Source organism: Chlamydotis macqueenii, chromosome 2 (assembly GCF_036417535.1).
Source record: "Chlamydotis macqueenii isolate bChlMac1 chromosome 2, bChlMac1.mat, whole genome shotgun sequence".
NCBI classification, from domain to species: Eukaryota; Metazoa; Chordata; class Aves; order Otidiformes; family Otididae; genus Chlamydotis; species Chlamydotis macqueenii.
The window spans coordinates 331,958-353,743 of record NC_141557.1 but is presented as its reverse complement, the minus strand read 5'-3'; the positions used below and the strand labels follow the sequence as shown (position 1 = coordinate 353,743).

General features: G+C 47.7%; 2 protein-coding genes across 5 annotated transcripts in view; both read right to left on the bottom strand.

The window, feature by feature from the left end:
• Positions 1-12,538, bottom strand: part of SMARCC1 (SWI/SNF related BAF chromatin remodeling complex subunit C1) — an 85,140-nt gene extending 72,602 nt beyond the window's left edge. Inside the window, exons 1-2 of the mRNA XM_086741629.1 lie at positions 12,272-12,538; positions 4,493-4,612 (exon numbers count right to left, since the gene is read on the bottom strand). Coding sequence (XP_086597755.1) covers positions 4,493-4,612; positions 12,272-12,538 — 387 coding nt within the window. The remainder of the gene's footprint in view (positions 1-4,492; positions 4,613-12,271) is intronic.
• A 651-nt stretch (positions 12,539-13,189) lies between these two features.
• On the bottom strand, positions 13,190-20,959 carry LOC147601552 (KAT8 regulatory NSL complex subunit 1-like). Of its 4 annotated transcripts, none has more exons than XM_086741605.1 (7): positions 20,693-20,959; positions 20,054-20,263; positions 17,616-18,914; positions 17,242-17,296; positions 16,610-16,748; positions 15,335-15,557; positions 13,190-14,563 (listed from the first exon to the last, which is right to left on the bottom strand). In XM_086741605.1, exons 3-7 carry the CDS (start codon positions 17,684-17,686, stop codon positions 14,476-14,478), a joined length of 576 nt encoding a protein of 191 aa, XP_086597731.1. In that variant the 5' UTR covers positions 17,687-18,914; positions 20,054-20,263; positions 20,693-20,959; the 3' UTR covers positions 13,190-14,475. The 4 variants fall into 4 exon arrangements, with proteins under 4 accessions (XP_086597731.1, XP_086597727.1, XP_086597728.1 ...); XM_086741601.1 differs by having other exon boundaries at positions 16,610-16,722; positions 20,693-20,951; XM_086741602.1 differs by lacking the exon at positions 20,054-20,263 and having other exon boundaries at positions 16,610-16,722; positions 17,616-17,737; positions 20,693-20,951.
• Between the last annotated feature and the right edge of the window lie 827 nt (positions 20,960-21,786).

Sequence of the window (21,786 nt, the reverse complement as noted above, 5' to 3'; positions counted from 1 at the left end):
AGTGCTTTTGGGAACTTTGGTACAGGATCAGGAGAACTTTAAAAAAGCTTATTTGGGCAAACAGGTCCACTTCCAAGACAACTTAAAATATATTTAAAGAAAGCTGTTCTAACAATAAACTGAAACGACAAAGGAGGCAGATCCATCGCCTAGCTAAGCTTCCACCACAGAAATGCATGCTCTCCTCGAAGTCGGCACCCGCTGGCAGCGAGGAGGAAGGACCGACCTATGGAAACGCAGCCCCGCGAGAGGCGCGCAGCGGCCGTGCCACGGGGCACGCTGGAGTTGACCCCACCCGACGCTGCTGCATTCTACGTGAGATGCCCAACTATTTACTGGAATAGGAAGTGAAACCTATGTTCCCATACACATGCTAAACACAGAGACCAAGACTGGTCTGTTTTGTGTTTCCCAGTAAAAATAAAAAACTTGCAGAATTCATAACAGAGAATATGGGGAGCTGTTCAACGACTGGACTCCGGTTACCAGTGGCTTTCTGCAAGCTGCCTTCCGCTGGAACCAGAGAAAGCACAAAGCTGGAGACACCGCGCAGACAGCAGCCTTCACAGTAGTTTTTCTACGTGAGGAACATTTCTGATCTAGCTTCTATCTTACTTTTCAGAGCAGAACAGGTCATTTTCTTTGAAGTCCATTACATGACACCTCAGGACTACTTGCTAACACAGAACGAACACCAAATTACACAGTCTTAGCACTGCTGAACAAGCCTTTTAAATTCATTCTGCAGCCAGGCAGCTAAAATGGTAGCAGGGGATCTAAACAAAACATTGCCTGCCCTGGCTCTAGAGCTCCTAATGGCAACTAAAGCAGTTCCGTGAGATATCAAATACACCAGAGTCCAAGAACAACATAAAAAAGATCCTTCATAAGCATTCGACAAGAACAGAACTGGTCTGCCATCTGCTTAGAGCCCTACTGTGCACAGAAAGCAGTAAAGAGCCCAACGCTGCCACGCGGGCACTCGGCAGTTAACGAGCTGCGTGCACTTCAGTGTTATTCTCAGCAAACTGAAGTCCTTTCTGGATGGAGCAGTCTCTGACCAGAAGCTGGAACTGCAACAAAATGTTTTAACACGCTGAATGGTTTTATTACTGTAAGACTCAGCTCTGGGAATGCAAGTGCTGGTTTACAAACATGCATGCAAATGCTAGCTGCTCGAAAAAAATATATCCCAACATGAAGCCAGCAGATCGGTTGTAAAGCATACTAGTGCGGCAAGAATATTCAAGTTGCTGTTACTCATCTTCAGCTGTCCTACCTACACGTGGTCACTCAGAATCAACCTTTCCTTTTTGCTGACACGCCGGACATACCACACAACTGAATGAAATCACCGCAGCAAAGCCCGCCTCGTTTGTATTTTGGGAAACTGTTGTTGATGCCACCGTTGTACCCAACGTCCTCTAGTTCAAGTTCAGGGGCTGCTGCTGCAGCTTCGCCCTCATCAAGCTGCCCATCAGCAGCCCACATTAAATCTTTCCATGACAAGGTCGCGCCTTTGGGCGTTACAGGGACAATTCTGGAAGGCAGTCCCGCAGTCTGGCAACTCAGCGATCACAGCGACTCTGGCAAGTCAGGATTTTACTGCCACGCACAGGAAGTTCAGCCAAATTTACCCATTGTCGTAGTAAAAAAAAACAACAGTACACGCATCTCTTTCACAGATATAAGTCACTTTTTTAAAGTGTCAGCAGGCTCTAGCAAGATCTTCTTATTAAACTGTGGTTGGTGCCACCAGCATAAAAGGAAATTGCTTTTAACAATTAGACAAAACCTGTTCCGCAGAAAAGATGCAGCTGTCAGTAAACCAGATTCCCTTCACCATTTTTACCCAACAAAATCCATCATAACAAGGCAATTAAGATCAACTGGCCTTACAACTTGCCATCTTAATATAGTCTTTATTTCAAATATGTGGAACTAAGTGAATTAATTAGTGTTTTCTTTTTTGAGCATCAGTAAGGTCAGACAACATGCACTGAAAAGCAATCATCAGAAGACACGTACAGAAGTCAAGCTGTAACAGTCCTTCACTCACTGCAGATCTCTTCACAGAGCCTGTACGGCACCCTTGCCAAGAACAGGAGCTTAAACACAGAATTAACCACCCTCTCTCAAATGCAAGGCCTATTTCATCCACTCAGAGTAAAAATGTTTGAACTGTATTTCAACAGATGCAGTCTGCAGTGATTCAGATGCAGTCCAGGTCAGAGTTTTGCCTCAGAAACCGATGGAAGAGACCAGGTTCCCTTTGTGGCTGACTGCTCCAGCGTTGACGGGCGGACGCTTCAGAGAATGAGTGAGCGCTACACTGGTCAGTACTCAGAAAATAAATATAAAGGCTCTAACGGGAACCAGGAACAACCTTGGTTTGATACGTTCCCATCAGCAGGTGCTCCCGGCGAGCCACATCCCTGTGTTTTGCAAAAATTGCAGTTCTCAAGACCAACACTTAATCTCAGATAAATTGGACTGGTCAGGGAAACACCGCAGTGTGTGTTAACGAACAGCATCACGCAGGGAATGGACGGTTAACGGCAGCCTTTGCTGATGGCAGTCACAAACTGAGGACTTCGGCAGTCATCTGCGGGTACACAGCACTCAGTTTTGATGGCTTGAGAGTTGTTTCTTTTACACAAGCACCACCTCCTACTCTTCAACTTCACATCCAGAACACGGCAATGTTGAACAGTCACTAAGATAACTACAGACTTTTAACCTCTTTTAGCCTCATTCAGTTTCTTTTCAGCAGAAGTCTGCAATAGCTTTTCCACATGTTTTTGGAGATTAGCTACGTCACTTAGGACATCCCTTCGCCCCACCTCTCTTCCCAAGTCAGACATAATCCTGTAGAACTGAAGCATTCTGCATGTCTTCGAAGTGCTATGATAGAATAACAAAGCCTCCTTTGGAGCCTGAACCAGTATCTTAAATTACATGTCTAAAAAAGTGACAGCTAACCTTGCTTAAGAGCACACATTGCCTTTTCTCAGAAAACCAACATAAAGGAAGATGTACAGATGAGTTGTCTTCTGTCAGAAGTAACTGAGAGCAGAGAGATCCAACTGCTGTTAACTTAAGCTGAGCAAATTTATCAGATTAGACCTTCAAATCAGCAAGAATAAACACAGGAACAACATATTTACAACACCACTGAAATCTTTATTACCCGTTTTTAAGATAAGACAAATTGATTTAAGACTTGAGGGCACTCAAATGGTTTACCAACTCGTTGAATATGAGTACAGTTCTACAGTCCACAGTGCCTTACCAAAATAAAGCACCACCACGTTCACCTCCGTCCCTAAAGCTTTTCCTTGCCACTGAGGTATCAGGTGATCAGAAAGGAAGAGATGGTGAGCTACATCTTAATGAAAATGCATAAATTCATACCCTTCACAGAAGTTAGATAAGCAAAACATCTGGGGGAAAAAAAAAATAAATCACTAGATAATAGCAAAAGATACTATTCTGTAAGCGGCGGACCAAAGGAGACAGGAGCACTTTCAATAGTTTTCAGAACAACTTCATTTCAGGATATCATAATCAGTTATAAACATTTCCAACTTGGCAGGTGTATCTAAAGAGAATCCCAGACCGCGTGACCTTACGTTCCCAGTAAGCATTCTGCGGCAAAGACAAGCAAAGCCCTTCCTGCTGACGTCGCAACGCTTACACACACATTTACGACAGCTGACTTGGCCCACAAAACCTACCCTAAACTGGCCAACTGGGTGCTCGGTATCGTGGTGCAGCCCTCACCCTTCACAACCGAAATCCCTTTGTGACCCCGCGCTTACCGTTTGCTGCAGCCCTCTTCCCTCTACCAGCTGTTCAGACTTCATGCCCGCCTGGACAAGATTCTCTGGGTGGCAGGCAGGGTTCCAAGCACAACGGGGCTGTCTCTGAACACAGTCACTAGGATACCACCGCTAAAGGTGTGCCGAGTTCAAACTCTAAACAAGCAGCCCTTAACATGTTGGTGTTGTTTCTGTATATGAATATTCTGAGTGACCGGAAAATGATCCCAGACTAATTAGTTAACTATGTGCTACTAAAGAACATGGTAAAGCCATTTTTCAGCATTGACAGCATTACAAGTTTGATGTTTAAAACAACAGAAATGCACAATGGAAACTTTTTGGTTTTAGAAAGTGCATGTTATTCGGTCAGTTTAGGACACATCAGTCCAGATTTGACTTAAAATTTACAAGTTTACATAGAATTCTACCAGAAATTAAAACCTTTCCCCGGTATTCAGGAAATCACTTCCAAATGTATAGAAAATAAGATGTATTACACTGAAAATCTGCTCAAGGAGTGTGCTACCTCACCCTTTCCAGAGGACGCATCACCAAAAGCTTCAGACCAAGCCCAGACCTCCCGATCACCTGGGAGCGCGCAGGCAGCGCAGAGCCCGGACGAAGAACAGAACACGCCGTTGTAACAGTGGGTTAACCCCAGTACTCACAGGAAGCTTTGTGAAGGCAGGATTGGTGACGTGTTTTCCAAAGGCATCTTCCTGGAATTGCAGCAGCTGCACCACCAGCCCAGCCAGCGTTTTATTGGTAGGAGCATCTGCTTGAACGTACTGAAAGACAAAAAACACACGCTTACTTGGGACAGAGGACAATAAAGCATGAAGACTGGTTTACTGATTGCCCAGACCACTTCAGCAGTTGCAGAGCACAGTTTAAGATTTAAGGATCACTGTGTGGTCATGGGGTGGTGTGCGTGCACAGGAGGAGCACCAAGCACATTTTTCACGCTTTAGTCTTAAAATACAGCACAAATCTGTGAACCACCATCAGTGCATCGCCACTGGTGTTTTACAGATAGCGATTAACTACTCCAATCTGATTTGCAGTTCCTAATGAAGGAACGGGCTAATTCTGGCCCACACATACACAAAGCTTTCTACAGCCATTTTACAGGCTCCTCCTGTAATCAATTACTACAGATTAATCCTAGGAGCATCGTTTGGTCCTATGTAGCATGTCACGTACAAACAGAAAAACCAATCCAGACCCCTACATCTGCCACGCTTTGTGACAACCTAAAGATTTCCCAAGGCTATACTTGTAATAAAATGCATATATGGAAAAGGGGAAATTACAGCACGGAATATAAAAAGACTCCCACGGCTGCTGCGTTTTCATTACTCCTAGTGTTACAATATTCACTTACTGGATGTAATCTCCTCACCGTGCCAGGAAACTTCCAAAAGTAGAACAAACTTTACCTGTTCATGCAGAATACGGAGTAATGTTAGCTAGCCTAGAGCCATTTATCTGGGTAACACTACAAAGCACAAGGCCTTTGCTCTTCCCTCAAATCAGATTCTTTAAAGCCTCTTAAAAAAAATGTTGCCAGTCAAAACTCTCAAAAGTTTAAAGCAGTGGTATTAAACAGCAGGCAAATCTAACTAAGCTTTCCAAAGCACCAACACCACAGCAAAGACACTATAAAGACACCAATTTTTCCACAAGAGTTTCACAGTATCTGACCCCCTAGAGACGCAAGTTCCTTCAGCGCTTGTCAAGAGGTGGACAGACAGATCTGAGAAACTAAATCTTGGCAACTCAAAGGACACAAATACCAGTGAGACTCCCCGGTTTTAGACTATGTCTAAAACCTAATCTAGAAATACGAGCCTATAAAGAACAGAAGGATAAATTTCCAAAGCTGCCTTTTTCTTAGCCCCCCCCCCCCCCCCCCCCCCGTGAAAGGCAGGCAATGGTGACAATTTTACCTAATTAATAACTCTTATCAAGTCACAACACCTGCCACAGAGATACGAAGCAACAATAACAGTCAGTCTTTATTGCTCTGAGAATCCAGTTAAAGACTTTTGCTCTTAGGCTTTTTAAAACCTCTTGACCCTCAGGCTCCTCCCAGCTAGCAACTATTTCCTTTATAATTTTTCTAATAAAAGCTCTGCGTGCTGCAGCTGAATTCACCAGCGCAGTTTAAGCAGTCTTTTGTTGGAATCGCTGATCTTAGACAGGGTGGCAAAACAGAGCACGTGACTCACTCGGATGCCCCAGTTAATCCAGCACCTTGACTGAAAAACCCATCCCAGCCTCCGCGGGAGCTCACCAGGTGCTGCAGCTCAGCGGGAAGCGTGCCGTGCTCTTCGCCTTTGTTACAACTGGTAAAATTCTCTAGCAGGGAGGCACAGAATAACACTCCAACTCCTAGCGCTGAATTTGCCAGAACCCTTTTTTACCAGTGTCCCAAGGGCTGCTAAACCAAGACAGATGATTATCAAAATGCATACAGCGCTGGGCATTTTTATATCTGTTAATAAAATATTTATCTTGTAGGCTTTTTTGTGCAGTTTAAAAGTAAGTGACTGTCACACCCAGGGCGTGCAGAGATGCAGTGTATCACAGCTGACAGCCCTACAGCTCCCATCACTTCCCATGCTCAACCTTTGCACCACCACCTCACGCAAGTCCAAATAAAACTGAGCTTTTAGATCAGCCATGCCAATTACAACGCAGTCAAACAAACGTGAATTAAAAGGTGTGGGCAAAACAGTTATCTGCTAAACTACAGATTTAGGATTTGCACCGGTGTAAACAAAAGCACAGCAGATCAAGAACCAGATTTCATACTAAATAATCCCATTTCTGTTTCCAAGACAGCTTTGGTCTTGAGCCCGCTCACATGCCACACACGTTAAACACGTTCAAAAAGCAAAGCCGCTGGTTCCACCTTAAGCCCAGCTACTTAAGGCTGTCTGCCCACCTGGCTGGAACACTTTCTCTACATACATATCTAGATGGACAGATACAACTTTTTTTTTTCCCCCAGTAAAAGAGAGCACAGTGTAGCTGGACACCTTTAGTTTTGCATGGGAGGCATACTGCAGGAAGTTTAAAAAAAGCAAAAGTAGCTTTTGCGTATCTTCTCTGAAGCTACAGAGTCTTCATTCTGCAACAGTGAATAAAGACAAACCCTCATAACCATGATAACTCACTTAATTGGGGAAAAACTCTGTACTGCTACATTTGCTTTTGTTATATACAGGTTAAGAGTCTTAAAGCTTTCTGCAACACATTTAACACAGTATTTTAAATTAATAAAGCACTAAAAATGTACATAAAATGTAACAGAACAGCAAGCATTGATTGCTCGCACTAACAGTGAAATACGAGTATAAAGCAATTCTGTACTTCTGGCCATCATTTCAAACAAACAAACAAAAAAACCCAATCACCAATCCAAAAACTTGTAATTTCACTAGTCCATTTCTCAACCCATACAGTCCACCTAAGCTCACAGCTTCCTCAGGGCACCGAGAAGAAAGCCACCTCCAGCGTAACCCTCCAGCGAGGGTTCCCTCAACTTCCAGTTTGAGGAGCCCATAAACCACGGGAAGAGAATTCAGGAAAAAGACAACCAAAGATGGAACTTAACCTTCACACAAACGAGCCAACAAAACCAGAAAACGACAATCAACAGGGAAACAGTCGAAGTTCAGGGTTTTCTCCTAGGATTTCTTTGTCCCTCGTAAATGAGTCTCACTGCTGTAAACAGACGGTGACTTGGAGCACCCAGCACCGCCACCTCAGCCCAAAACTGAACCTGAAAGAGGTGGTATTCTTGTGCTGGCTTACTGGATGTTTTTCTCAAATGCTTTCCTTCAGAAAAAACAACAACAACAAAAAAAACCCCAAACTCTCTTTCTATGAGAATATACCACGGAAAGCATATTCTTAGACATGTGAAAATTTTCAGGCACTTATTCCTCCACTTGCAGATCCCATTTTTACCTCTTGCGGGAGGCACTGGCAGCTGGAAGCTATCACAAAGGAAGGTAACATCAGGAACCCCCGATTCTGTTCTGCATTGCCACTCTTCTTGCACATTTTTAATACAGTAAAGTTGCTTCTTTGCCTGAGGTTCCCCCTGAACAACAAGGAGAAAAAAAACCCTTCCAAAGGAAACAAAAGACTGCTCTCATACATTTATGTACACTAACCAGCATCACAAATGGATCTTTAGAGCAACAAAATTGGTAAGATGATTTCCTGGGTTTGAGAGGATGGAGTGAGGACGCATCCGCAAGTTTTCCACCAGTCTCCACAGCAGACAGAAGCAGAAAATGATTCTGTAGCAAATAAAGGTTTCTAACCAGCAAACTCCTGAAGACAGAAATGATGCCCCGTCCCTAGACATACAGCTTCGGCATCAGAAGATCTTGTTCAAGTGCTGAAATACCAAAGCCCCATCGACGCAGCAAAGATTTTTCTATGTTAATTAGAAATAAAAACACCCACACCGTCTTAAGTAGAAAACATATACGGTCTTTCAGTATAACTCAAATAATTCAGGAACAGAGAGTAACCACTGGCAGAGGAAACCTCTTCACCAGCAAGATCTGCCATTGCAGCTGCCCCGGGAAAGCCTTTGTCACAGACGTAAGGGACAGATTCGCGCACTCGGTTTTGATGTGGTTACTGACCTCAAATAACCACACTACGGCTCGGCGTTGTGCCCCGATGCACAAGATCCTTTCCATCCCCCCAAACAAAGAACACTTCAGCTCTGATCGCTAAATAACAGCAAAAGGAAACTAACATTAAAATACTTTGATTTAGGTTATAACCCTTGTTCCTTTCTTAAAGGCGAGAACACAAAAGAGCTGCAAACACAGAAAATCCTTCCTCAGATTAAGCCAAAGTCAGGCACTGAAGAACTACTTGATAAGGTTAGCACCGACAGGAGCAGTCAGAGCCAGCCGGAAGGTAACTACAAATCCTCTGAATTCAGCTCCTGGCTGGCGGCGAGCAAGCAGGTGGTCTCCAGACAGACATCTTCGGCCCTAACAACTGCCATTTCACAACAGCTGCCAAGCCACGGCTCGTCCCTCCTCGCTGTCGGGCCGCGGCGTATTAATAGAAGGGCATGAAGGGATCCCACGCTGCTGCCCGTCCTTACTGTCCTGCGGTAAAACAGGCGTGCTCCAGCCCAACGCCTTACAACTGCACTGCACTCCACTAACGCGGAAAGAAAACTTATTATTCGACACTTGATACTGGTGCAAGTGGGTCCCAGATACTCAACAAACCACCCAGACTTCCAAGCGGTGCCTCCTAATCCTCCGCATGGTTTCGTGTCTCCACGGACAGCCCATGCCGTCCTCTCCTCTAACTCACCCTTTAAGACAACACTCCACTTGTTCTTTAAAAAAAAAACCCAAACCAAAACACCCTCCTCCCTGCCCCAAAACTCAGTTTTCCAGCCTCCCGTCTCAGCACAGCTTTCAGAGCCACAGAGTAGCTCACGCTCCTAAAGGCCAGTATATTGACTGGACACGATGGAACACACTGGGAACAGTCCTCAGGGACTACAGCTGTAAGGCCAAGGCTAGTTTCTGCATCCTTCATAATACATATAAAAAAAACCCCTAAACTCTTTCAGGAAGATATTTTAGATACTAGAAATAACTCTGCTTTATGACAAGCCATTTTAATACAAGCCATTTGTTGCTTAACATCAAAGGAACTACTGAAACAACACACAGTATTAGCGATCACCGAGCATTAAGAAGTTAATTGCCCAGTTTACTCTTGAACTATAAATCTCTTCTTACAGTGGACACCTTGATGTCACCAGAGCCAGTCTACCCAAACGCTACGAAAGCCTGCCAGATCCCTCAGGCGCTGAAAACCACAGCAAGAGCCCGTTTCCAACTGACAGGCAGAAAGGCTCAAACGTCCGTACTGCGGTGCAAGGCCTGGGAAGAAGTGGGGAAACTCCTGCAACCCTCAAAGCAGAGAAGCAGCACAGGACGACCTCCATGCCTCACCCGCACAAAAACAGGGAGTAGGAGGAAGTCTGGAATAAACAATTTTGTTTTCTGTCATTGTGTTTGAGGTCACTTACAGCCCCCTCAGTGTTCCATCTTCACAGGCATCCTTCACCCCACCACTGGAGTCTCCCCCCGCCAGCGCAAGCTCCCAATGCGCATCGTCCTCCTGCACGTCCAGGGAAGGGCCTTCCTCACTGCCAGCACTTCAGTCAACAAGAAACAGACCTAGAGGGTTTGTGGCAGGAAAACAGCACGTCCTTTCACAGCCACGCGGGGTCACAACACCCACATCACTGCCCAACGGATTTTTACCGTCAGAAGATCTCTGACGGAGACTGACCACACAGCCTAGGCAGTCCGCCCCTCCCTGTTAATAAGAGTTTTCCAAAATCCAGTGCGAGTTTTCCAAACACTAGGTTAAACCTCTCTTTTTTTTTAGTTATACTCTAGTAACACAAAGAACTCTCAGATATTTGAAGACTTGTCTAGAGACAAGAATGAGAACACTTATAATTGCAATTCTCTCACGCTCTCCTTGCCCATCGCGACTTCTGGATCCTTGACCAAGCTCGGCGCTGCTCTCCAGATTCTCTCCGACTCGTGCCCAAGGTCCCTGGAGCTGGACACAACACCTACCACAGCTGACAGCTTCACCACTGCTGAGCTGCACACACATCCATTTTTAAGAGTATAAACTGGACAAGAGTCAGCTATAATCACCACGTACTTTTCTGAAAGAAGTCATGCACCTACAGCAAGATGAAAAGACATGCAAGATGAACCAGGGTCCATTTACTGCACCTCAAAAAGGAATCAACGCTTCCATTTAGAGTATTAAGGAGACATCTTTAAACACTAGCAGTAAGTATCAGTTTCCTTTTATCCCAAAACAAAAATAATTTTGTTGGTTTTTTTTTTTTAAGGATTTTTTACACAGCAGCATTCTGAAATTCACTTGCCCAGTAAAGATTTCCTCCTAGTCCAATTCTAATTACCTTCCAGAGTTTAAGAAATAAATAGAACCATCTAATCCTTATAACCAGTAATACCATGTAAGCCAATTATAAAAAAGGAGTTCTGCTTTGGCGTACAAAATGAAAGCTCCCGTTCGTAAACTACAGACAAGAGGCCCTTGACAGGCTGGTAAGGTGAGAACCAGCTTGCTTAGGCAGTTCTGACCGACAGCAGCAAGGACAAGAGCTGTTAATGCTTTTAATAAGGCGACTCGCTCTTCTGCAAAACTGCAGGTGCCAGTTCAAAGTCATTTCAAAAGTTTATTGTCTTCTTGCGGGTATTCAGTTATGAAAATGAAGTGAAACAACGCTCCTCCCCAGAAGTTTACAAAGGGCAGAGAAGCACAATCAAAACAAAGAAAAACTAAAGATAGGCTTTTATGTCACAATTTCTTCATCAATATAAATCACTTAAGCTGCTCGCTCAAACTACAACCTCCGCCCCATCGCGCCGATTCGACCCCGTGGCGCCGATCCGACCGTATGTGGCTGCGCTGGAACACGCTATGTGGAAGGACCGGTAAAACACACCTCCAAGCACGTTCTGGCTTTCAACCCGATCAGCTCAGACACCCGTTTCACAGCACCGCCGCACCGATAATCCAACCAACGGCCCCCACAGAGCGCCGGGCAAAGCTGTCCGCGGGTTAGCGACATCAGACCTACCGAGGAACCGAGCGACGGACCGCAAACCTCGGGTGAATACAGACATTAAGGCACCTTCCAGTTGTCCAGCGTTTCCCCTTGACATCGCTCTGCCCCAGCTAACGCTACAGAGCTGTCTGGACTGATGTATTTGCCTTCTGGAAAGTTCATTTCAGGTGATTTTTCAAGGCTTAGACATTGAAAGAAAGTTACAAACTCATCGCTACAGGAAAAACACTTGAAAAGAAAGCAAAGGAACAGAGCACACGAGCAGCTGCACGAAAGAGGAAGAGGAGAAGCGATACCCAAAATGAAGTTGCCGTAACTACAAGCACCACGCGCCGGGCTTCCAGCGCGCGGCAGATCCGGCGAAAGGCGGTTCCGAACAGCACGTGCGGCTTTTGTTTTTTCCTTTTTTAAACGCACCGGGGCTGCAGGGGCGCGGTTTCAGCGAAACCCGTGTAAAAACCCTGGCAAACCCAGCCGGGACTTGCCCGCACAAGAAGAGTTACGGCTGCGGCTCGCCTCGGCGTCGGCACGGACGCGGGGCACCGGTCGAGACACGGGAGAGCGGCACGGGCCCCGCCGGGAGCTGCCCCGGGCCGCCCCCGCTCGCAGCCGGAGGGGCCGGGGGCGGCGGCGAGGCCGCGGCTGACAAAGGCCGGCGGCGGGGCCGAGCCTCCCCCCCGCGAAGGGACCGGGAGGGCCCGTTAAACCGCCCGCCCCCTCGGCCCTTTGTTCGGGCCGCCCCGTCCCCGCCGGGCCTCACCTTCTTGTAGTGCTTCCCCAGCCAGACGCGCACCGAGTCGAGCTGGGACACCGTCTCCGGGCTCTCCCAAAACTTTCCCGTAGGGCCGCCGTCCTTCCGTCGCGCCACCGACAGCGTCGCCAAGCCGGGCCCGCCGCTCACCGCCACGGCCGCCGCAGCTCCGGGTCCCGTCCCGCCGCCGCCCGCCGCCACCGCCGCCGCCATTGTTGCCCTCGCCGAGCGCCGCCACCGCGGCCCTGCGCCTCCCACCCGCCTCACGCCGCGCATGCGTCGAGCGGCGGACGCCCCGCCCCCGCGGGCATGCTCGGGAACCCGCTCCGCTGCCCGCCGCCGCGCGCCGGCCCGGTGCGTTCCGCTCCGCCCCCCCTCGCCCGGTGCCGCCCCTCCCGCCCCTCCCGCCCCCGCCCGCCCCGGGGCGGTGCCGGGGCCTCCGCGCGCCGCCGCTCTCAGCGCCTGCGCCCCGCCGCCCCCCCCCCACGCGGCCCCGCCGCCATCGTGGCGCATGCGCGGGCAGCCCTTTTCCCTGCTCGGCGGGTCGCGCCGCGAGTTCTGCGCATGCGCCGGGGCGTTACAGACGCGCTGCCGCCGTCCCGTCCGCTCAGCTGCGACGCATGCGCGCTGCCTCCCGCCGCCGTGCGTCAGGCGCTCCCGGCGAGGTACCCGGGCTCTCCGGCCTCCAAAGCGGAGGGTGCCGGCCGAGGGGGGCTCACGGTGCGCTCTGGCCTCCAAAAAACGGCCCTGAGTGCCCTCAGTACGGCCGAGGCGGGGTCAAACTCGCACTCCCCCCGCCAAAACACCCCTTGGCAACCCCAGGCTGCAAGCGTTCCCCTGCCCCTGAACACTCCAGCGCTTGCAACAAAGGACACGTCCAGAGAGACAGAATGATAAAAACAACAAAAGATCCAGAAATCTAAACCCTTTTGAGAGGCAAAGTGAGTATATTCCATAAGGAACTAGTAATAAGTATTTGCTCTAGAACATAAGCAAGTAACACCTTTTGCTCAAGATGATTATTTTGAGTGAGAAGTTTGAGTCAAGCGGGAACATGGTTCCTGGTCATCTGAATACAGATTCAGTTCTCCCTAGCAGCAGTGGTGGTTTGGATAGTTTCTGGTGGGACATTGATCAGCTTGATCAGGTTTGAAGCTCACTCCCTGAAAAGAGCTCAGCGCTCCGCTCACCTGGAGACACCCAGCAGCTGGAGGTCCCTTTTACAGAATGCACATTTTTCTCAGCTCTGTGGCTTTTCAACGGCTCGTTGTCAAAATCCCTGAGACAATGTCTTCACTCCAAGAGGAGAAGGCAGTTCAGAAAAAAATAGAAAAAAAAAAAAAGCAGAGAATTGTAACACATCAATTGTTATGGCAAGGATACTGCAGGACAATTGTGTGTTACGAAATGGACCTGCAGTTTCTTTGAGGGAAGCCAATACAGAACTTCAGTTCTGCAGCACAAGAGGAACTTGATTTTCATGTACTTACGAGATTAAGTTTTCAAATCTGTATTTTAGAGTACATACCATGCAGCTTTCTCCTTCCCTCTTCCTCACCAGGTCTTTGGTTCATACCGAATTCACAAGACTTCCTCAGACCTCTGTGGCATTTGTAAATTGATCCAGGAGTGAGCAAGCACCACCCTGAAACCTGCCTCCAGCCCCTAAACCACCTTTTGTAAAGATAAGACACTGAACAATGCTGTTTTCTTTCTCTTGTTGGAATTAATTTTACTCAAATCTCTTTTCTTCTGTCTGTAGCAGCACCTAACCTTCCTGTGATAAGGCACCTGAGCCCTCTTTTGCAGACCTGACCACAAATGGGTCTTTCTAAAAAGTACTGTCCCCTGGAGGTCCACCACCACAGCTCCATCGGGCACCTAAACCCCTCTTCATCTGGACATCTCATCTGCTGCTGAAACGAGGTCTGACAGGCACAATGCCACACACTGCTTGTGCTCCTCTGCACCGGTCCCGCAGACAGCCTTGTGACACCGCAGCACACATAGCTAACGCTTCACACGCACCACAGCTGGGGTTGTCATTGCTGACAAGCTTTCCTGGGTTGCGGTGCTGGACCATGAACTCCTCTATGCTTTTATTGCTATATGTTTGCAGGTGTCTCTGAAAATTGCACCTCCGTGAAGCTGGGTACAAGGCAGGCCTGATGCCCTGCAGAGCGCTAGAGAGCCAGGGCTGAAGGTCAGCCTGCTCACAGCCATCTTATTCGAGTGCTGGAGAAGACCTTGGTATGCAGACTCTGAAAGTGGAAAAGCGCAAGGCTCCCAAGGCTGTACGTTCTGTGGAGCGAGAGGGAGAGAAGGGAGAAATTGCTGAAATTGAAAGCCTAGAATCAAGTACTCAAAGAACTCTACAACACCCACCTCCTCCCTGCCCCTCCAATCTGCTGGAGGACCAGCAGATCCAATTTAGAAAGCCAGCTCTATGTTTGACAGGGTGCCAAAGCAACGCCAGTTTTAAGAGCAACAGACACTGTGCGCTATTCATCCCCAGTTCAGCTTTCCGTTGGTATCAGGACCACTGACATCCCTTGTTTTACGTGGTCTCTTTAGCTGAAAAGGCTGCCAAAGCAAACACTGTGCGCTTGAGCCCAAACCAAGGACGGATCTCATATGAAGTGTAAGATTGTGCTTGTAAGACTCTGGAAGACCATCCCTAAGGATGAGGGGAAGTTCAGTTCCTCTGGTAGCTTCAGAATTTAATTCTTAACAAAGTTAACTCCTGCCAAAAAGTATCCCATGATGTGTGTAACTGCCTGAAACTATTCACTGGCATGTAGGTGACCCAGTCCCACCTACCAGGAGCAATCTCAAACTGTGGGTCAATTCTGGTTTAGAGTTATTTAAACCGTGACCTAAAGAATAATAATTTATCCCACTCCAAATCCTTTAGCCAGCCCCAGTCTCAGCAGACACACAAGCTGAACTATCTTTTGAGCACTGTGAAGGCCCATGTAGCTTTCAGAAAAGTTACTTTATACACCCGTAAATTGTTTTAGAAAAGAACACACAAGCTGAAGCCAGCTGACATTTGTTGTGGCATAACCTCACCTGTATTGCTTCATCGAGCATTTCCAGGGAAGACCTGGTACCTTCAGCGCAAGACAGCACCATCCTGGTCCAGACAGAGAGGGATTGCAAATAGTTGCAAGTCTCCAAGCTGTGCCAGCCAGTAGAAGGGTGCACGTGCAGATCGTTAAGGCAATTAGATCCAGTAACCAGAGACGCTGGCTGAGGCTGCCCAGCCCATCGGCCATCTGCTTTGTTGGAGGACCTAAAGCAAAGTAGTATTTGGAGCACAGTCAGTTGCGTATAACGAGAAACTCCAACCGAAACAAGATCACTGTACAGTGCAAAATGTAAGCTTTATTCCCCCTATACAGTAAGATGAGATCGTATTGCCCAATTAGTGCTTTAACTAAATTAGCTCTTTCTCTCCCATCATCTCTTCAAAGAGCATCCCATGGCTTCTTGGGCAATCACTGTGCATTTCGCTCATCCTGAGCATGAGGAGAACAATTAAGCATTAAGAGAGACAAAAACCTTGTGAAAAGAAATAAGACACAACAGAAAAAAAAACCACCAGCTACTAGAGACAGAATGGCCATAGCTGAAACTACCAGGAGGCACTCCAATATTCCTCCATGGTGTGACTGCACCGTTCTGGCGGTATTATTCTGTACTATTCCGGACGTACGGATTACTAACGATGTGACCTGTCCATCTCCCTTCCCACTCTACTGCTTAGCAACTTGTGAAAACATCAGACAATTTCTGCTCTGATAGAGGCAGGGATCTCAAAAATATGAAACTCTCACAATATAACGAGAGCAGAGGCAGACCTAGTACTGCCCTACAAAAAGACAGCAGAGAAGAATTCAACTTTTACCCAGGCAAGCAGACCGCGTGCACCTCTGGACACAGAACATGTTGTTTTTGTCCAGGTAACAGGTAAAAAGGTAAGGGAGATACAGCAAACGAACTCAAAACAGTTTCCGTAGCACTGAGTTCTGTCAAGTTTATCAAGTCAGCCAGAGGAAAAGTGTTTGGAAGAAGAATAAAGTACTACAGTTAACACAAAGCTCTCAACACAAGAGCCTGAGCTTAGTACGAAGCTAATTTTTAACAGGACTGTGACGTGCTGCGTTACTATTCTGCTGATCAGGCCCAATTTTAATTGGGTTTGCTTCTATTATGTAACAGACTAACTGCATGAGTAAAATAATTTATTAATTTAAAAGGAACTTCTTTAATCAATATCTCTGTACAATTTAAAATGAAGAACAAAAAGCCGCCTTCCTCTGTGTCTGCTAGCAAGAACAGTACCTGCTTTCTCGCCGACGGGAGGTGGCTGCTGCCCAGGAATCCCAGTGGGCTCGTTCGAGGTCTTCACGTTCGGAGTGATGACTGCAGTACCTCTCGTCAGAAGTATCCTCCAACTAGGAAGACAAATTTTGTCTGAATACTGAGAACATTAAAGTTTCGCCTGCGTGCTGAGCCTGCTGTTCAAAAAATTCAGGTAAGCCACATCCAGCCCACTGAAGCTGCCTGGGAACCAGCACGTGCACTTGGTATCGCTCCCTCATTTTCATACTTTCCGTTTGTACTGAATTGGGAACTTGTTTGTCAGCCTGAACTGGCAGGAGACAGATGCAGGCTGTTGTACGCGCCATGTAAACAGCTGCCCGAGCATTAAATCCTGCACAAGGAACGGGTTTGTTCTGCCCACAGCTAGCAGCGGTGACCCGCAGCTGACACGCCACCGCAACCCTCATCTCTGCTGGCCTTTCACAGGCTGCAGCTGCAACTGCATCGGGCAGGACTGAACGGCATTTCAGACAACAACTTTGCTTACTGGGCTGGCAGAATTTAGTAACTGGTAAAGACTGGCTCTCGAGCTCCTCATGTGCCATTTGCATATGCTCAGGATGGCTACAGAGACAAAACTGTTTTCTTACCTCAGAGTCTGCTTGATGGAAAGGCTCCTGTTCCTCGAGCTCTACTATCCTCCAGCTGCAAGGGGCAACACAAGCTAGAGATCAGTGCAAGTAAAAACATGTTTGGTACTAACATTTAAATCCAGGCAATGCTAATACCTTTTCTTAAAAAAAAAAAAAAACACCACAGACAAACCCCCCGCCCCCAAAAACAAACAAACAAACAAAAACCAAAAAAAAACCCAAAGACCCAACACACAACTTTGTTTTTAATCTATTTGGAATAATTTCCTTATATCACTTCATTAAGAGGAACCGCTGTCATTCTGCCCAACTAAAGCAATTCCTCCTGCCACCCACAGGCAGAGGATCAAGAACGCCCGGTCTGTAGATACCTCGGTACTACAATCTCTCTGTACTGGGGCTTCTCCGCTCGAGTGGCAGCTGCCACTGACATTGGGATCATGATGTTGTTGATGTCGTAGGAATATTCTGCTTTTCTTCTTTTTGAGGACTGCTGAAAACACAGAATGAAGAGAAAGCCTCATGCAGAAAATCAGTGTTGGCACAACAGCGTATTTGAATATACCATGGAATGCAACTTCTCCGTAAGCGCAGCAGGTGCTTTCCCCTGTCACTGGCGTTCAGTGATATTTGGGACGTGTCAGACAACCTCTACAGTTCATTTTTTTTTTCCTATATGAAGCAGGATAATACTTACCCACCTCGGTGGGAGGAATTTCACTTATAACTTTGTCTATATCCAGATCATCTGTGTAGCAAAACCGTAATTCAAACAGGCAAAGAAAAAGGCTACGATGATGACTCAAGAAGTAAAAACTTGTCATTTCGTTAGACTAAAGGAGCTGTTCTTGCTTCACCTTGCAAAAGAAGAGCTGAGAAGGAGAATGTAAAACAAGTAAAACCATGGCAGAACACCACCTTCCTGAGCCTGGGGATGTTGCTGTTGAGACAACAAATCAGCATTGGGGCTGGAAGTCACAAGCATTTCCAAATTGAGGAGCAAGGCTCTGGGACAACGTCCTAGGCTCAGCGGGATGAAAACTGACAGTTGAGATGCATTTTGATCAGTTTGTGAAGAGGGCCATATACCGCGGTTCCCTGCAGAGCTGGAGGTTAGACCTGCTATCCAGAATGGAAGTGTCCCCTTTCCTCACAAGCCAAGAAGCCTCCAAGATGCTACAGTTCTTCCATTCCTGTCTCAAACAAACATCCTTTTGTTTCCAGGTAGAGAGGCCAACCACAAATTGAAGTTCTTGGTGGCGACAAGGTTAGCTATGGTTTATTACTGATACAATATACTCCAAAAACCTCAATAAACACAGGACCACTCGGAAGCATCCTTAAAAATCTGTTTAGGAAGCAGAGGCTGTAGCTGAAAGACCAGGTTACAAAAGAAGCAGCCAACTGGGAGTTGAACCGTTCAATCTTCAGTGCACTGGAGAGGGAGAAGAGCACTTGCCAAGAAAGCACTAACAACGTGAGAGCCATAGAACCAGAAAATGAGTAGCTGATGCAAGTGAAGTGGGTGTAACAGGGACTGCAGGCTCCGCAGAGGAGCTCACTACCCCCTTCTGGAAGGGCCCAGTGAAGATCCACGGGTACTGCGTCGAAATCCATGAGACAGGCCTGAAGCACAACACAGTCAAACCTAGAAAAAGCTACTTGAGAGCCTGCCGCAGCTCAGCCCCGATCAGGACCAGACTACGCAGTCTCTCTCTCGCTCCCCCCACCCTCCGAGAGAATAGGGGGAGATGATATAAGAAAAACAGCTCAAGGTTTGAGATAAGGACGGGGAGAAATCCTTAAAGTTACCGTCACGGGCAAAACAGACTCGACTTGGGGAAAACTATTCATTTATTTCTAAAATTAGCAGGAGAATGAGACAGGGAACAAGATAACCTCCCCCCACCCCTCCCTCTTCCCGGGCTTAACATTATCTCTACTACCTTCCCCTCCCGAGCGGCACAGGGGGGGAAGAGGGAATGGGGGTCGCGGTCAGTTCATCACGCGTTGTTTTACGCCGCTGTATCATCGTCAGGGGAAGAACTCCTCGCATTCCTCCTCTGCTCCAGCGTGGGGTCCCTCCCACGGGCCACAGTCCTTCGTGAAACTGCTCCGGCGTGGGTCATCTCTTCCACGGGGTGCAGTCCCTCTAGAACAGCTGTCCCAGCGGGCCCTCCACGGGCCACAGCCTCCTTCAGGCCTGCACCTGCTCCGGCGTGGGGTCCTCCACGGGCTGCAGGTGGATCTCTGCCCCTCCGTGGACCTCCATGGGCTGCAGGGGGACAACCTGCTCCACCATGGTCTTCACCACGAGTTGCAGAGGAATCTTGGCCAGGAGCCGCATTACTCCTCCCCCTCCTCCTTCACTGACCTTGGCGTCTGCAGCCGTTCCTCACAACAGGCTGGCAGATGCCTCTCAGGATCCTTTTTACATCTTATTCACTTCAACTGCTCCTCTCCACTTCTTGCAGCCAGGCCGGGCCGAGTTGGGCCCAGTCGGCTGCCCGGCGGGAGGCCAGAGGGTGAGGCCTGCAAGGCCCATGAGGCTCGCGCTTCCCCCTCTCTGCCCCCCACTCAGCTGCTTCACATCTTCTCCTCCTCTTTTTCCTGTTTTCCCCTACTTAAATACGTTATCGCAGAGGTGTTATCACGGGACATTCTGCTACCAATTGGCTTGGCCTTGGCCAGCAGCGGGTCCGCCCTAGGCCCGGCCGAGTCCACTGAACAAAGGGGAGCGACTTCTAGCAGTTTCCTACAGAAGCTGCCATCTTAGGCCCCCCCCTCACTAACAAAACCAGAACAGAGCCTCAGCCCTGGCAAAGGTCTGTTTCTGTCAACTGCACCTAAAAATTACCTGTAACCAAAAAAAGGAAGGGAACAGTGGCAAGGATGGCAAGGCTGAGCCCCTGTCCTTCAAGGTCTCCTTTGCTCAACATTCTTGGAGACCCAGGAGTTGCTCAATGCCTTCCTAGAGCAGTGGTTGTTGCAGGATGTGGTTTCTAATCCCTCGCTACTTCTAGGAAAACGAGAAAATGTTAAAGATCATCTCTTTGCTGATGTTCCTGCTTCATATGAGGGAAATCAATAGCAGTTAAGTCTCTACTATTAACTTGTAGCCAAATGAAGTTGTAACATTGTGGGTACGTAGCTATTTGCTTACCGAAAAAAGGGGTCAGTAGAGCATGGTCAGTGCTGAACGTGAAACTAGCCAGTCTGGCTGGGGAACAGTGCAGCAGGCACCAGCCAGCCAGGCGCTGCCCGAGGGAAAACGAAGCAGATAGCCGTTACCGTTTAACACCAACTTCCATCCGCATTTCCCAGCGGTCCACTAGCAGTAACCACCCATCTCAATTCCCAGTGGGTCTGCAGCCCCACGGCAATGCTCGGTAAGAGGTGTCCCCCAGCTCTGCTCTAATCATTTGCCACAGCTTTTGTTTCAACTCACTGCTGCTGTGCTGCCAGTGAAAGGGACGTGGCTGGCAGAAGGGGCTGGAGGGGTCTCTGGGTACGAGGACAGTGGGTGGTGCAAAGAACCAGAACCGTATTGATGTCCCTGAGGTCCGGAAACACGGAAAGCTGGGACTGGATGCTCCTTCAGGCTGCCTTCTCCCTTCAAACAATGAACCTGTCAATAAAACACAAACAGAAAAACCAAGGTGAAGTCAGGCTGACTTAAGAGCGGTTGGTGATGTTGCTGCCCCATAAAGCCACCAAACCCGCCCTGGGGAACGGAGAGCAGAGCAAACAGCAGCATGAGGGAACAGACGGAAAACAGACGCCTCACCTGAAGTGTCAGTGCTCTGCAGCACTGAAGGTCCTAGCCCAAAAATGTTACTTTTGGTGGGCGTTTCCAGAATAAAGTGGAAGGTAAAGTAGAAGTTACGGCCATCAAGAACCGCACTTCTCAGTCCAAAATACAGCCTCACCGTCAAACTCGGCAGGCTGGTCCTATTTCGAACAATCACTCCAATGACAAACCACTCTGATTTCAAGAAAAATATACTCTTCTCCCTGAAGTCCTATATAACCTCAGCTTGATAGGCTTTTTCTATATCAGTTAACTTTTTATTCCTTCTCCCATTTGTGACTGGATTATTCCCTGCTGAATATCACAAATGGAGCAAAACTGTTGTGCCAAATCACTCCGCTATTCAAATCCTTCCTAAAGATCTGGCTCTGTGAGGCTCTTATGGTTAAAAATGTATGAAAATCACCCTGCATTGTGGCATCATTCATTAAAACATACACTTCACAGTAGGTGGCTACACACACTGCTCCCCCATATATGCTGCCCATAAATAATCAGTTTTTGTGTAGTCTTGGGGCTAAATATTTGAAAAATGGAAGGAGATATAGAAAGATAAATCAGTTAAAAGTCAAACAGCTGCTGACCAGCTGACAGAATATGGACTGGTGTGTTATTCAAGCCTCCTCTAGTAGGTTCCTCACATTTATTCAACACTAACCGCCTGCTTCTTCCACCCTGATTGCATCCTGAGCTGATTGGTGGAAGGATGATCTCTCCAGAACACTTCTCAG